Source organism: Coloeus monedula (assembly GCF_965178545.1).
Source record: "Coloeus monedula genome assembly, chromosome: Z".
In the NCBI taxonomy this organism is placed as follows: domain Eukaryota; kingdom Metazoa; phylum Chordata; class Aves; order Passeriformes; family Corvidae; genus Coloeus; species Coloeus monedula.
In genome coordinates, this window is record NC_138822.1 from 39,287,773 (window position 1) to 39,303,377 (window position 15,605).

Sequence of the window (15,605 nt, forward strand, 5' to 3'; positions counted from 1 at the left end):
ACCAACTTGCTTTGAATTCTTTATTCATAATTTTTAAACAGGTAAGAAGAAAAATATAAAAATATTAGATACTTTCACTTTTTATAGCTTGTTTTTAAACTTACAGTTCAACAGCAATCAGTAAGGAGATATTTTGGTATTCATGTACTTTCATAAAGTAGGCTTATTAAAGGAGTAATACTTAATTTCTTAGCTTTATCAGTTCAGATTTTAATCCTGTATATTTTTATCTTCTTAATGGCATATACCATGGAGACATCCAAAGTAGCCAATTACGTTCAAGGTCAGCTGGAACTAAGCAACTCTTTAATACCACTTCTTTTTATTAGGTGAGGTGAATCATTTGCTCTGATTCCTCATTCTGTGAAGAGAAACTTTTACACAAATGCTAAACAGGTATCAATAACAGACAAATTTTTAATTCCTGATACCAGCTGGTCTTAATCAAGTAAAGTATTTTTTTTTTCCTATTGATATGCACAGTCTATGTACTTATTTCCTTTTAGGTACGTTAGTGCCTGTAATAAAAAGAATATATTTTTAAGGTTCTATTTATGGAACAAGTTCTATAAATTGTTAATTAATTGCTCCAGTGCAATAGATGTTAAATCATTTAACTTGATACTGATATGCCTCGACATAGACTTCAATACTTGTTTTAGAAGAAGGTACCCTAAATTTTTGGTTTGTTTAATCTGCTGAGTTTAGTGAAGATGCCATTAATTTATGGCAAAGTAAGTGAGGAAAAAAAATCTCATCCAAATGCTTTTGTAACACTCACAACAGATGTTTTCTGGTGGGAAGATTTGGAGTGTTTATTTTCAGTACCTATGTCATTCAAATCATACATACATACTCTCTGTCCAAAGTATCCTTCACTCAACAGGCATATCTGGATTCATTAGATTCAGATGAAGATTGGGATTTCTGTGTTTGTTAGAAGGGGATGTTTTCCTTCAACAGGCTCTCAGTTTTTGGGTGAATTTGAGGGGAAGGTGGTACACAATTTTCTGCTTTTCATTGCTTTTCCTCTTCATACATTTATAGCCACACATTTTCCCTGAAACGCCATTTCAAATATTTATACAATTTCTTTTACTAATACCATTGCACGTACTTTATAAATCAGTTTTACAGTTATTTCTGAAAACACTGCAGTATTCTAACTTAGAGAAAGGTTAAATGACTTCAGTTACATGAGGAAGACCAAGTGATTTTCATGCTTCTCAAAAAGATTGCAGTAAGAATAGAAATAGGATTTGAGATTTTTTTTCCTCTGACATCTTAAGTCAAAAAGGTTGTTAGGATTTGGATGCACTGAGGGATATGTCGATTCTGAAAACTTGTTTGTCACATTGTCAAGAAACTGCGTTTCTGTGCATTGCCTGATTAAATGTAAGGCTGTTCTTTAAAGAAAGTAGTATAGATGATTACCCCTAACATCTAACTTAACAGAGAATTTGTACTTATGAAGTTTAGCATGTTAAAGAGAAGCAAGCTCCCTTCTGAATAGGTTAGAAACAAAAATTCATAATTAATTAATTAAATATAGGGGGTTGTTGGTTTTTTTTTTAGTTTCCACACTATGTTCTGAACACCTAAATAACTTATAAAGTAGGTAAGAATGGATTAGTATTGTCATCTGCTCTGTTCTTAGTCGAAAGAGGTAATGTGTTTTCTTAGTACAATAAATTACAGGTCAAAGAGATTTGTCAGGTATTTCAATTTGTGTTAACACTATTTGTAAAATAAGTAGGCCTGTTCATTTGGCTCTGTTACATAATTTCCACTACTGCTAACTTCTTAGTCTTCAAAGATTTAGGTTAACTAGAAACTTGTCATAGAGCTGATCCTTTGTGGTTTTTTGTTTGTAGGTTGCAATGCATTGTATGTGAAATTTAGGTTTATGGGATAGTCTTCCTTCTAGCAGCTGCTGTCTTTACATAATAGGAAGACACATAGCACACATGTGGGCTGGAGCTGAGAGCTTTTTTTTGCAAAAGGAAAGAGAACACAATTGAGATAAAGGCTGCATTCTGTAATTACTGAATCTGTATTTCAGATCTCTAAACTTAAACTTCACTTTAAATTTCATGCTTCTGTGGTTTGTCCAGGGAGTTAGATTCATAGAATCACAGAATATCCTGAGTTGGAAGAGACCTACAATGATCATCAAAGTCCAGCTCCTGGCCCTGCATGGGACCATTCCCAAGTCACACCATGTGCCTGAGAGCATTGTCTAAATGCATCTTGGACTCTCTCCGGCTGGTGCTGTGACCACTGCCCTGGGGAGCCTGTTCCAGTGCCCAATCACCCTCTGGGTGAAACCTTATTTCTAGACAGGTCATGTCTGTGTATTTCCTTTGTTCTGTACCTAGAACATTCATCAGAATTAGCATTAGTCTAGAGGGAATGAAGTCAGTACACGGCTTTTAGATTTGTTTTTGTGCCATAGTCATCAATGATGCAGCCAAGCAACTATCAACCCAGTTGTTGAAGGTCTGCCTTAACTTTCCTGAGTCAAGTTTTCTGGAAAATATGTAAGTAATGACCAGAATGGGAGAAAGAATAAAGTTAAAATTTGTGGTTATGAACTCATTATATGTTTGCATTAACATGAAGGTCAATGCAACAATGCAAAATATTGTAGTATGTCACACAAACATAATTTAATTAGAAGCTGTTATTTTGAAAGGATATCAGCATTACTGTTGTGTTACTGTTTCACTTCTCTGCATTTCCTCTTTTGTCCAGTTTTACAAGTTGAATGTCAGTAATAGTTAAGTTTTGAGCAATGTTAGGGTTTTACATTGGAATTTGAACATGCATTCATACCAGGTGAACTTTTTTTTTTTTAATTATGCCACTACACAATATTTTATTGATTGGTATTAAGAATATTATTCAGGTATATTATATACTATCTTTATATAGCAAGAAAATAATAAAATGATATCCAAATTGCTCCTACTTTACATTGGAAGGAGAATGAAAGTAATTGGCAGTTTATTACAGAAGTAATTGGCAGCTTATTACATTTATGTTCAACCTAACAGATGTAAACATTATTTATCTAATAAATAAGAAAAAGCATCCCTAAGTAAGAAATTTTCATGTTTTATTTTTAACTTGCTGAAGAGTTTAAGATAACTCCGAGGAAAATGCTCTCACCATTAAAACAATTTGTATGTAACAGACCCTGAGAACACTGTAAAAAGTCATGTTTACATAACATCACTTTAGCTAATCTTTGAAAGCTAATTACAGCTAGGAGTTAAGTTCCGGGTAAGAATAGGTTTACCCTTCTCCAAAAAATTCTGGAATAAGTTTGTTCATGCTAGTCTGATTCAGTAGTCTCATTTCAACAGTCACTTTATGAGTCATGCACTTAGGTGCCCTTCTGGTGGTTTGTGGAAGAAGGCAAGTAACCAAGACCGGCAGACTGGTGCATGGGAATAATGAAATTGTGGAAACAAGAGTCCACAAATCTGGACTGCAAGTTACTTCTCGACAGATGGCTGAGACCTTCGGTTTTTTGGTCCAATATATGACTGACTGGCTCACAGTGAAGTCCAGAGTGCTTTAGTATTAATAGTGTAGTAACATTGCCTATTTCAGAGAATACTTTTTGTCCTGAGTCTGATTGCTGCACTATAGTACTAAAAAAAAGATAAATCTGACATTCTGTCAAAGTTTAGATAGAGAGAAAATATAACTTAAACAAAGTAATTGCATGAACTCACACATTTTTAGTCTTTTACAAGTAGCTTCCGATATTTTCTGGGTAGTCCATTTGTAGGAACTATTTGCCTCCCTTGGGGGAAGGAGAGAATAGATGGAACAATATGAGGATCTAAAAGCTTAATGGTTTTATTTCTGCATTGTAATTATACTAATAAATACCTCTGTCCATGACCTTAGAATTTATAGTGCAGTGAGAAAGATTTATTGACAAGTAATTTGGAAGAAAAATAGGATTATTATTATTACAGTGTGTGGTTATTAAGCATATGTACTTACATATCATTTATCCCTGTTATTTCAAGACCTTCACCTGTCTTTCAGTTTTCACTCAAAAACACTGAAAGGCTTCTTGGTAAATCCAGTGCCTGGGAGATCTTTTTTATATTATTGGATCAACTACAAAGTAACTGTGTTACCTTGAGATGTGCAGAGGGGATCAATAGATCTTTAAAACAGCATGTGATTTTTTTAAAGAATGTGTTCTAAACCCTATTTTTCCTGGTAGCGTAGATATCAATGTTGTAGGACTTTTTGCTATACACATTCTATATCTTCTTGATATAGAAGTCCTTTATACATAGATTTGCTTTTTGCTGCTGTTTATCTAGGCTATCTCCAGGGCCTCATCATTTTTCACCTTAGTCATGTTTTCCCATGTTCTCCCTTTCTCTTTTTGTGAAACTAATTCTGCAAATATCTTTATATCTTCTTCTGAAACCATAAATAAAATCTTTCTAACAGCTATTGAGATATAGTTAAACTGTTGGAATATAATTATGTATCTAACTGGCATAAAACTAAAACAAGAGATGCATTACTTTGCACCTGTGTTCCCTTGGCTGCATACTATGACACCAGCCATCCCTATCCTTCATATAATTTGATCTTTTAATTTAATTTGACACTCTATTAGGTATTCAGTGATTTTCAAGGGGAAGGTTTTTCAAAATTTGTACCGATTTCAGCTTCCAAAATCTGTACCTATGCTGTCCTCTTTTAATCATGAAGAATATGGACACTCTTCAAGATTATAGCAGGGCAACAAATTCAAACAGAAATAATTTTTTATGCTGCCTAATTTTTTGTGTTGTCTTTTACAATATGCATTTGTGAAAAATCCAGTGAGATTCTTATTGTTACAGCTTTTTACTCCTCTGTTAAAAAGACTTAAAAATGTTTCCAAATCTTTGTAGTTAAAGTAAAACCACCTTAATTGTGTTTATTTTGGGGGTTTTGTTTGTTAGTGTTTTGTTTTGTTTTATTTTGTTTTGTTTTGTCTGTGGACTTTACAATAAGAAATTAAGTGATTTTAGAATTATGAATTAAAGATTCTCAATTCTAAGTAGCACTCCCAATATTTCATTTGTAAATACTACTTCATTGTTATACAGGAAAATTTCTCAGGTGTGAGAATGAAGAAATAAGTGTTCTTAAAAAAAGTTAATCATAATTTACTAAAAGAATTGTGTGGTATCACCTAGTGATAGGCATATTTATTGCTGTCATTTCTGTAGGTGAGTGAAATAGGTAACTTTCCAAGTTTTGTACTGTCATGGTACCATTTTGTCTTATAGTTAGGAAGTATACCAGAAGAGAAAAATATAAATAATAATTAAATTTTACAGTTGCAGTGATTTATCACTGTCACTGTTTAACTTGCCTGTTTCAGGATCTGTATTTGCCATGCTCAGGGAACTTATTCCTTATTTTAGCTTTGTATTCTTGTTTGTCATTTGGTATGACTCAAAGCATATCCAGAAGGAAGTGAGACATCCAATCAATATGTCTTTACAGCACTTTGATCTCCTTACTGAATTTTGGGATGTAATATATCTTTGCTGCTTTTTCAAAATAATGATTTAAAAGTTGCCTTTTATGTAAGTTAAATTTTGTTTTATTGTATCTGTTCTTTTCTGCTAAGGTGACTACTCTCCAGTTTTTAATGAAGGGAAGGATAGGGGTTACCTGTATAGAAGAATAGACCTTTTAATATAAAATTTGATATTTATCAATTCTTTCTTATTTTATTGAGGTTTAAAAAGTAAAAGGGATAAAGAGAATCAAGTATACATGTTTTCTCCCTGCAGGTACTTCATGCAGGATGTGGCTGGCCTGATACTCAAATAAAACATTCATGCACTAAATGATACCTGGGGCTCTGTGGAAACACACATACCTTGCATGTATGGTTTGGTCAGAACTCTTCTGGAGGGAAATGCAGTATTTGAATGTAGACTATATAAAGTGATAAATCTTATGAAGCCCACATTAATGTTAGTGCCATGCTAAAAAAAGAGTTTTGTCTAATTAATTAATTAATTAATTAAAGAAAATAAAAAACTCTTTATGAAGCAAGATCAAACCTTTGTGTGGCACTAATTGACACTCTTGGCATTGCCCCTAACTCCTCAATGCAATGGCTCACATTAATGCACTTGTGTCTAGTAGAATTGTGCAGCAGGCTTTTCCAAGAAAGGGCTGCAGAATAACCTGCAGCAGTAAAAAAACTTAGCTGGGACCACCAGTATATTGAGGTCATTGACAGTATATTTTTGTACTCAGAACTGAACCTTAAGTTCCATTTAGAAATGTCCTTGAAACTGTTCTGACGACTCCTAGTATTCCCGTTTTTTGAACCAATGTCTGAAGAGAAGACAGAGACAGGGTACCATAATATTTGTTTCTCAAATTTAGTTCTGAAACAGAATGCTGTGTCATTTAACCTGACTCTGATGACTTTTTGCCTGTGTCCAGATGGTCCCTAACTTCAGATTGTATTCCTTTTTAAATAAACAATGGGAATTAAATTGTGGTTATTTACTTTGTAAGAAACATTTTGTTGTCATTGTTAATGTTTTATTGCTGTTACTTTTTCTTCTTCCTGAATTAACTGAGTGTTACCATTTAGAAATATTCTAAACGAATTTCTGATACAAATCTAATGGAAGAGTATTTCTTGAGAACTTAAAATAGTCTCTTCCAGAGCTTAGAAATGTCACTGGTAATACAAGATCATTAAGACCAGTAGGACATGATCAGAGACAGATGGTTTGAGGCCATGACAGATGAGAGAGGCTATAATGAAATGCAAGAAATTGGTGCAATATGTTGTGTCCTCATAGATATACAACTAAATATTTTTATGTTTGTACATGTGATAGAGTAGCACTTTTTAAGTGAAGTCTAAGTGCTGATCGGATTTTTGTCTTGCATAGTGTATGCTAATGTGCACAATTAGATAATGTGTAGCAAAATTAAACAACAGAATTGCAGAGGGCAGAGCTACAGAGCAGCATCAGAGTTTGCTTGTAATGTTAGTGCCTCACAGGTACATGACAGTTATGAAAAGTCATCTTTTGCAATGTAAACCAGGTGCAAACCATCATTTTGAAACCTTGGAACTGTACCAACTATAAGGCTGAGGGTCTACCAGGGTAAAAATTTTAACAGTGAACAAACCTAAGAATATCCTTTTTCTGTGGTACTTAAGTATCTGATTTAAAGGCATGACACTGCCAAAGCACAGAAAATCTGCTGCTTACGGAGGCCTGGGTCTTTTCTAGTCTGTGGCTGCAAACGGCTAAGTGTTGTGGTGGGAGAGAAATTTACATTTTTAAGGAGAAAAAAGAAGCATTAGTCCTGAGATAGCATGTCAGAAATCGAATAAGGAGTGAATTATCATGTACTCACGTGACCATGCATGTGATTCAAAAATTTATTCTCACTTCAAGGATTATTATTAAAACTCATAGTGATAAAGGCTGAGTTTTCCTAAAATTGTATTTGTTCTGTTAAGTGGTATAATCTTTCTCTGCAGCTTTCCAGTAATACTAACATAATTCACTTACCTTAGAAGATGATTAAAATTTCTAAATTATAATGTGCATAAATTTTATCATGTACTTCATCATTTTCCAAAAACAGTTTAAAAGTAGGTCTCAATTATTCTCTGTTTGGATTAGTGTATGTCTGAAAGGCCCGGTACATCTTGTTATTCAAAAGGGTCTCCCTCAACAGTCCATGGGGATCTAGGCTATGTGTGGGTAGTTTATATTTTGTAATTACTTCAGTTTAAAAGTTTTGTTTAGTTTTACTTTGAAACTGAATGAGCATATGATGTGTCCTCTGGAAGAGATTTTATTATGTGGAATTATTCAGAAAAAGCTAATGTGTTTAAATTACTAAGCTCTTTTAATTCACAAAAACTTTAAAGCATACACAACTCAATGACTCCACAAAGCATTTTCAGTCATACTTTGCTAAACATCTTGAGTTAATGCAGTTGAAAAATAGATTCCTTTCTTGTTGATCAGAATAGATTTTCTGTTGAGAAATGTTTGTGCTATAGCAAAGAGATGTTAAACGTAGCTGTAAGTCTTTGAGGCACTGTAATCCAGCCTGAATCACTGCAGGTGAGCTGTTTGAGGTACCTAAACTTGCTTGGATGTCCAAGGGCTATGTTTCTGTCAATAAATGAACTGTTGTCTACACATACATAGGTAATGAATGTAATTTGCTTTCATGACATGAGTCCCTCAAATTTCAAGTAACTTTTGTAAGAAAAATTTCTTGCAAAATGAAATTGTGTGCATTTTCCCTATCCCATCTATTGAATGGCTCTCAAATAAAATTTCATTTAAATGTTTCTTAATACTCATGCTCTAGATCTTGTACAGCAGCTGTATATCACAATTGTTTTTAGAGCTACATGTACTGTAATTTAACTCATAACTGTCTTTAAATATTTGAGAACATTTTGATACTGATTTGGATAAACCATAGTTTGTACTCCAATATTATGAGGGTTTTCCATATAAAACAATCACAATCAATTGTATTTGACATTGTGTTAGAAATGTGAAAATACGTCTGCAAGTATGTCTTTATTCACAAGTATTTTGTTGGTTATTTATTAAAATGATTGTGCTGGTTGATATTTCTTTTGCTTAGTAGACCCACTCGTGCTATGTGACCTCATTACACAAGGCACTTACAAAGACATGAAGAACATTTTGCAGCTTGTTAGCTACACTGAGATCTGTAAACTATTTTTAACTGCTTCCATGCTATATCACAATACGTCAGAGAAGAGTCATATGGTATGTTCTTTCTCTCGGTGCCAGCATATGTAAAGATTGCTGTTGTCAGGATGAAGGTCCAGTAGCAGAGGTTGAAAAAATGACTGTTTTCTTCTGCAGTGCAGATACAGCTCATTCAAGTGTCCTTTTGACCAGTCATATTTCTTTTCCTAGTGAAATTTGAAGGACATCGGAAAGCATTTGTTTTTGAAGGGATGTCATGGGTGGTGAGCCACAGTTCTGCTTTGCAAGAACAGATCAGCCACATGGAGTTCCTTTCAAACTGTTTTAAGACACTACTTCAGACACTGTAAAAACACAGTGAATCCAAATCTAGTATCTTGATAGTTTCTATTTGGGAAGTGTAAATCCATCTTATTTCTTGACATAGGTCCCAATGTACTTTTTAGGTATGTTTGAATTTTTTTAAGTACTGATGAGAAGTCTCAGTTATGATTTTTTTTTTTGGTCTCAGAACTTTTTTCCCTAAGATTTTTAATCCCCTCTTTTGATAGAGGAAGTTTATTTTTATTTCTTCTTGATAAATAAAGATTCCTTTCAAAAAACATCCTGTGGAATTTCAGCTGTATAGTTTGAAGTGATGTATTTGGTTTGCATTGCAGTGGTGCACACTAAAAATATGGTAAACATTAAATATTAATGTAACTTGCTGTACCTTTTGCATTTGAACCATTTGAAACTGCAGACTTCTCTAGGTTACTTGTAGACTTATGAAGGGCACTCAGAGACCATTATGTTTGCCAACAAGGATAATGGGAAATGTGTTTCAACTGGTGAAGGAATAGCTGCTGGCTAAACTTTCTATACTTTTTTTCATTGTGAAATTTTATTAGTTATGTGTGTAGGACAGCTTTCAGAATGTATTTTTAAAAAGTAGTATTTTGCATCTAAGTAGAGAATATACATATAAAACTTCATCTGAAAGAGAAAATCTTAAATTTCACAAATTAGTTCATAATACATATACTGCAGAGCATTTGCATATTTTCTACTGCTGTGTTGTGTCTGTGTAATTTAAATCTAATTTACTAAGCAGTTTGATGTAGCTTTAGTTGATCTTGGAAAATACCGTCTCAGTATAAATGTGTCACACATGCTTTGCATGAATTTAAACTGTGTGGCTGTCATTGTTCATCTAGAGTGACTGTCCATCTGTTATCTTTTGAATAGAGTGCCTTTTTATGCGTAAAGAATGACAACATTAAACTTTGATTTCTTTTTGTAATGGGTTTTGAATAAAAAGATTCCTTACTGCAAAACCTAAACTTGTTAAAGGAAGCTTATGGAAGGAGCAAACCAACAGGAGCAAACCAATGAGATTTTTCTTCAGTGCTATCAATTGCTTGCTGTTCTCTCTAACAAATGTTTTTTCATGCTTAATTTGTGAGAGAAAAAAAGTGTAAATCTAAATGTCTCTAATGGAAACTCCTTCTAATGATTCTGATGAAAACTCAACTGATCTATGAGATTTTGGCAGACTGGAGAGGAAGGAGCACAGTGATGTCTGAATTAGCACCCAAATGCCTGAAAACCTGAGAAAGACAGATAACTGGCATTTTACGGAATGTTAATAAATCGGAGTTTAGCTTCTAAGTTGGTTCAGAATCACTTGTACTTGAAAGTGAAAGCTCAGCATCTTCACAGAACTATGTGCAAACATACTAGGTTTTTAAAACCTTCATTCTTCTTATCATAGTTAGCCTCAACTTTCTAACAGTTGTAATTGTCCACAGAAAACATTTCAAGATAAATGCATTATCAGGTTTTGAAATTTTCTTATTTTTGTAAATACTAAGACCTGGGGGGCAAAATAAGGGCTATATTGTGGATTAAGTGAAATATCTCAAGGCTGTGCTTTTCTGATAACTGAACCTGAAGTGACCTTTCTCAGACACAATTACAGAGCTGTATGTTTTTCCTTTAATTTCATCAGGGGTTTAATTAGTATACAAATAAAACTTCCCTTATCTTCCTTTCTACCTAATTGGCTTGTCTTTGCTTATATATGAAGAATGTGAAAATGGGCTGTAATTAGGGTGACCGTGTTAACCTTTTTTTCTCAAATGTACTGTTGCCTAAAGGCCTCAAAGCCTAAAACCAGTGCTTTGGATTATTGCTTTGCAATCACTATGGCTCTCCCATAGGTTTTCTCATGAGCAGAAGGGCTTTGGGTGCTGCAGGTTCCCACTGCTTAACGGGATCTTCATTCTTCTGCCCACTAAATGTTTATTGATTATCTCCCTGCTCCACACTCAGCCTCCAACAACTTAATATCAGGTGACAGTCAGGAGAGTTCTCCAAGTAATTAGAGTGGAGCATTGAGGGAACAATTAGGAGCAGAGTTATTAAACTTGATTTATCCTATTCTCTCCTGAACACTTTCTTGGATATCAGAACATCACACTTTCACAATCTACCCTAGCTGAGAAATTAGTGGCTAACCTGCTGCTTATCATTGTTGCCTCGCTGCCTTGAGGCACACCCTCTTGGTTTCAGTCACTCAGCTGGAAATATTAGAGTCCATAAAGTTTATCAAGGGTTTTAATTAGATCAATCTGAAGAAGCAAAAAAAGAGGCTTACCAGCCATTATTTTATAATAAACCACATTGTATTTGAACATTTCCAAGGCTTGACTTTAACCCACAGTAGCAAGAAGCTTCAAGTAATTGCCAAAACTGCTTTTGGAGTGCTAAAATCAGTTTCCATTTTGCTTAGATATTGCAATACTTACTACTAGATAAAGTCTGAATCCTTTGGAGATTTCTGTAAATAAATATTTTGATTTATTTTTGAATATAATAGAGCAGCTCTTTAGTGAGATACTTGATTTAACCATTTCTATATTGCTTCATCACCAGCTAGTGTGGATTGCTGGCCATGCCCTTAAAAAAGTTAGGCCCTGCTATTGCCTCATTAATAGGCATGTGCTTGCAATGAGTAACCTAGATTAGTTAGCAGCTCTCAGATTTTTACTAGTGGGTCTTTTCACTTTGGGTCAGTAATGAAAGCTTTATGTAGGAGCAGACAACTCTTCAACCCCTGCAGAAGGATAGCTATAAGAAAAATGGAAAAAATATGCACAGTGTTCCTAGTATCCTGTCTTTCTCTACTCTTTTAGACTGCTAGGATCTTGGAGCTAAAATGGGTTCAAGAGCATCTACATCAAAAATGTCTTACATCAAAATAGTAGCACAAATGACTTAAAACTAGGTTTTTCAATCAGGTGGGAAACTGGGTTCGACCAAACACTGATAACAGAGACCTTGTTCTGTGTTCAGATACATTCTGTTTGTCAAAGGTGGGAATATGGGGGGGGGTGACTTGACTTGGTTTTCAGAACTCTTTCCTCTGTGTTAAAAGCAAACAGTAAACACAACAATTGGAAGAAGATAATGCTCTTTGTTTTTGAATTAGAGATGGATCCCTTTATCCATGCTATTCCACATTTGGGTTCTTGGAAATAACATTTCTGAAAATCTGATAATTCACAAATTCATCTGTTCAGACAGGGATTTGATAGTTGCCAGTGGCTTTAGGGTAGAATTTTTGAAAGCAAGACTTCTGGTTTTGAATATCCTTGTGCAGTGCATGAATGATATCTGTGTGTTTATCTTTTCTTAGGGGAAATATATCAATTGTTTATTGAAAATAATGATGTAAGAGTCAGAATAGAGTTATTCAACCTGCAGTCATTTGAGCAAGAATAATATTAACATTTCTGGGTTTAGAGCTTCTTAAATAAACTTCAATTTTTTTTTTCTTATAGTTGTGATTAATTTCAACCTAGCTTTTGTAAATTCCTGAACAAGAGTTCAAGCAGTGGTGCTGTACCTTCAAAATACACCACCATTGAAGTAACTGGTTGCCTTTTCTCTTTAGGAATGTTAGAAGAAAACTTATGCCAGTCCACAGATTACAGTTTATTTTGCAGGACTATGCAGTCCTATGATATACATTGCTATTTTATAGAAATTATCTCTATTGTAATGCTTTTTGAAGTGCCTCTGACCCTTAGATAGGTCTGAAACTTCTTCAGATTAGTTGAGTTTTCAGTGTCCTCCAAATTTTTATCAGCATTTTGTATATACTATTCTTCATACTCATCCACAGCATAATACATCTCCATGTTTCACAGACCAGGACAAGTACTCATGAGTACAAATCATGCAGAGCATTCTTAGACTTTAAGCAGAAAACATACCCATAAATTTTTGAAAAAAAGGTGTGCAAGAGCTCAGTCTTGCAACTATGCAGCCTTCTCTTCCGTATTGTTTTAGAATATATCAGGAAATACACTATTTGTGAAAGAATGTTTATAACCACCTATTATAATTTCTTTCTAAAAAGGCAATTAACAGCTGTAAGTAAAATGTAAAATTTAACAAATCATGCAATCAAATTATTAATACTCCAGTCTATAAATGTATTGATTTATCCCAGCAGAAAGGAGAAACAACCAGCCAGGTTCTGTATTAATTAGTCCTGTGTGCTATTTTTCATCTATTGGATTAATCTGAATTGATTAAAGTATGTTGTGTTAATTCTAAGCCAGAGAGAAATGTGTAAAAATACACATACTATTTTGCATATTGGAAAACAAATCTTAAAATAGTGAAAGCATGATAAAATAGTGAGCTATTCTTAGCAGGAAGTGTAGCAAAATTGTACTTCATGCACTAGCAGAGAATATGAAATTATTTATTTTACTGAAATTTCTGAACAGTGCAGAATAATTAAAGAAATGCTTCTTTGTTTATTCCCTTTCTTTGTGAATTCCTTGCTTTAATGTTTATTTTAAATTAAGTTTTGACAATATTCTGTTGTTCTTTAAGCTGTACTCTTGATTATTTCCTTCATGTTTAGATCTGGTATTTGTAAATACAGCATTTGTAGCATATTATATGTCCCTGCTTGATCCAAAAATCATTTTATTTCATAAATATAGGTGTACACAGTCAGTATACTAAAAACTGGGAGGTTCTGAGTCAGTAATGTTTTTGCTAGAGAATTCATAAAACCTTAGTATGCAATGGTCCAAATGTACTTCACAGTCAGTCTGTTTTCCACCTTGTTTAATAGCCTATGGCATAAACTGAAGTTAATTATTTGGGCTGACAAGTAACTCTGCTTTCTGTCTGCTTGCAGAGTCTCTCCGAGGCAACGATGGAGCTGAGAAGAAGAGATCGATTTCTGCGTCAGCAAAATAGACTTCTTACCCAGCTGGAGCAGGACAAGCGTCGACTGAGCGAGAGCATCCGTGATGCAGAGAGTGCCCTCTGCACGGCAGCGAAGTGAGCACTGGGACCTTGGGGAGATCACTTAAAACAGACAAAAGATCAATTCTTACTTTCATGCACAGGGTTTTAGCCTTCGCTAATGTAATGCTAGAAAACAAAAGTACATCTGCCTTTCTTTGAAATTCAGTGATAGTCTTCGAAAAAGAAAACTGTTAGTTCAAGATACTACATGTTACATTTTCTGTAGTTATCCCATAATAGTGCTACAAATTCTTGGTCCTGAAATAGCATAAGCGTTTTGTCTGCCAATTACCTTCCTCATTTGACAACATCTCTTTGGTAGATCCTTCACATTTGGTTTATTTAAAAAATGTTTGTTCTAAAGGGGCTGAAACCCATTTTGGACCTAGTCTTATCTGTGGAATACTATAGATATTTCTGCTGATTTCAGAAACTTTTGGATTTAGATGTAAACCCTGTGCCTTTTTGTACTATAACTTGAAGAGTGGAAGGAAATGTTCAGGGAGCATTTTTGAAAATATTGGTAGTCAAAAGCTGTTCCATTGACTTGAATGAGATTATTACTAACCTTTTAGAGTTATATAGTCAGATAAATTATAAATCCTTTCACACTTTTTAATCTATTTCTGTTACAGTAATATGCACTTTGAATATTATTGGTTCATGGCCTAGATTTAAAAAAAGTTCAAATTGAAATTAAAATTTCTCATTATACCTGGAGTATATTTGACCTCTGAAGAACAATAGTTTAGAAGCTTTAAGGGGTTTATGCGCCAGCAAAAGAATGTAATTAATATAGTGATATATTTAACAAGCTAATTAAAATGACAATATATTTGGTATAAATGTATCAAAGCAGATTATGACCTGAAGAAGGATTTGTTCTCAAAAGCTTTCCCCTTTTCACCCTAGCCCAACCTATATTATGCACTCCAGTAAGGATCGTTCCCTATGGCCATCCTTGTATTTAGAAAAGGTTTTTCTATTGTGAAAATTCCCAAACCAGTCATTGTTCTACCAGCTCTTCATAACAAGTGCAAGTGTCTTTTTTTTCCTTTGGAACATGTAAGCAAAGTAAATAGACTTTGGTCTTATCCAGAAAATCTTATTTTAATATCTATTCCATGACCTAGGTGATTGTAAGCAATGCATGGGTGTCTTTCAATTTCTTCCCTAAATTTTTGTAGAGCTTTAAAAGACAGTAAGATGTCTAGCTTGTTCTGAGAATGGCTGTCTTGATTTTCTTTCAGTGGCGCCCAACAGTTCTTTCCACTTTCCTCCTCAGTAAGAAGCAATATTAATAAAAGTGTCTGAAACAGTGAACCTGACAAAAATTCAGTAGGCTTTTGGTAATTTCTCTGTATTGTGGTTTAACCCCAGCCAACAACCAAGTACCCTGTCAATCTAGTCCAAAGAATGGGAGGATCCTGAAAAAAGAAAATTCTGTGTGGCCTTATTAGAAGTGTAAAAGCCAGTTCTACACTTTTGGCCACCTTCCTGTAT

At 34.1% G+C, this 15,605-nt stretch overlaps 1 protein-coding gene across 1 annotated transcript in view; it reads left to right on the plus strand.

The window, feature by feature from the left end:
• CCDC171 (coiled-coil domain containing 171) overlaps positions 1–15,605 on the plus strand; it is a gene marked incomplete at its 5' end in the record, with an annotated part of 157,865 nt that overhangs the window by 84,856 nt on the left and 57,404 nt on the right. The window contains one exon of the mRNA XM_082301536.1: positions 13,990–14,135. Coding sequence (XP_082157662.1) covers positions 13,990–14,135 — 146 coding nt within the window. The remainder of the gene's footprint in view (positions 1–13,989; positions 14,136–15,605) is intronic.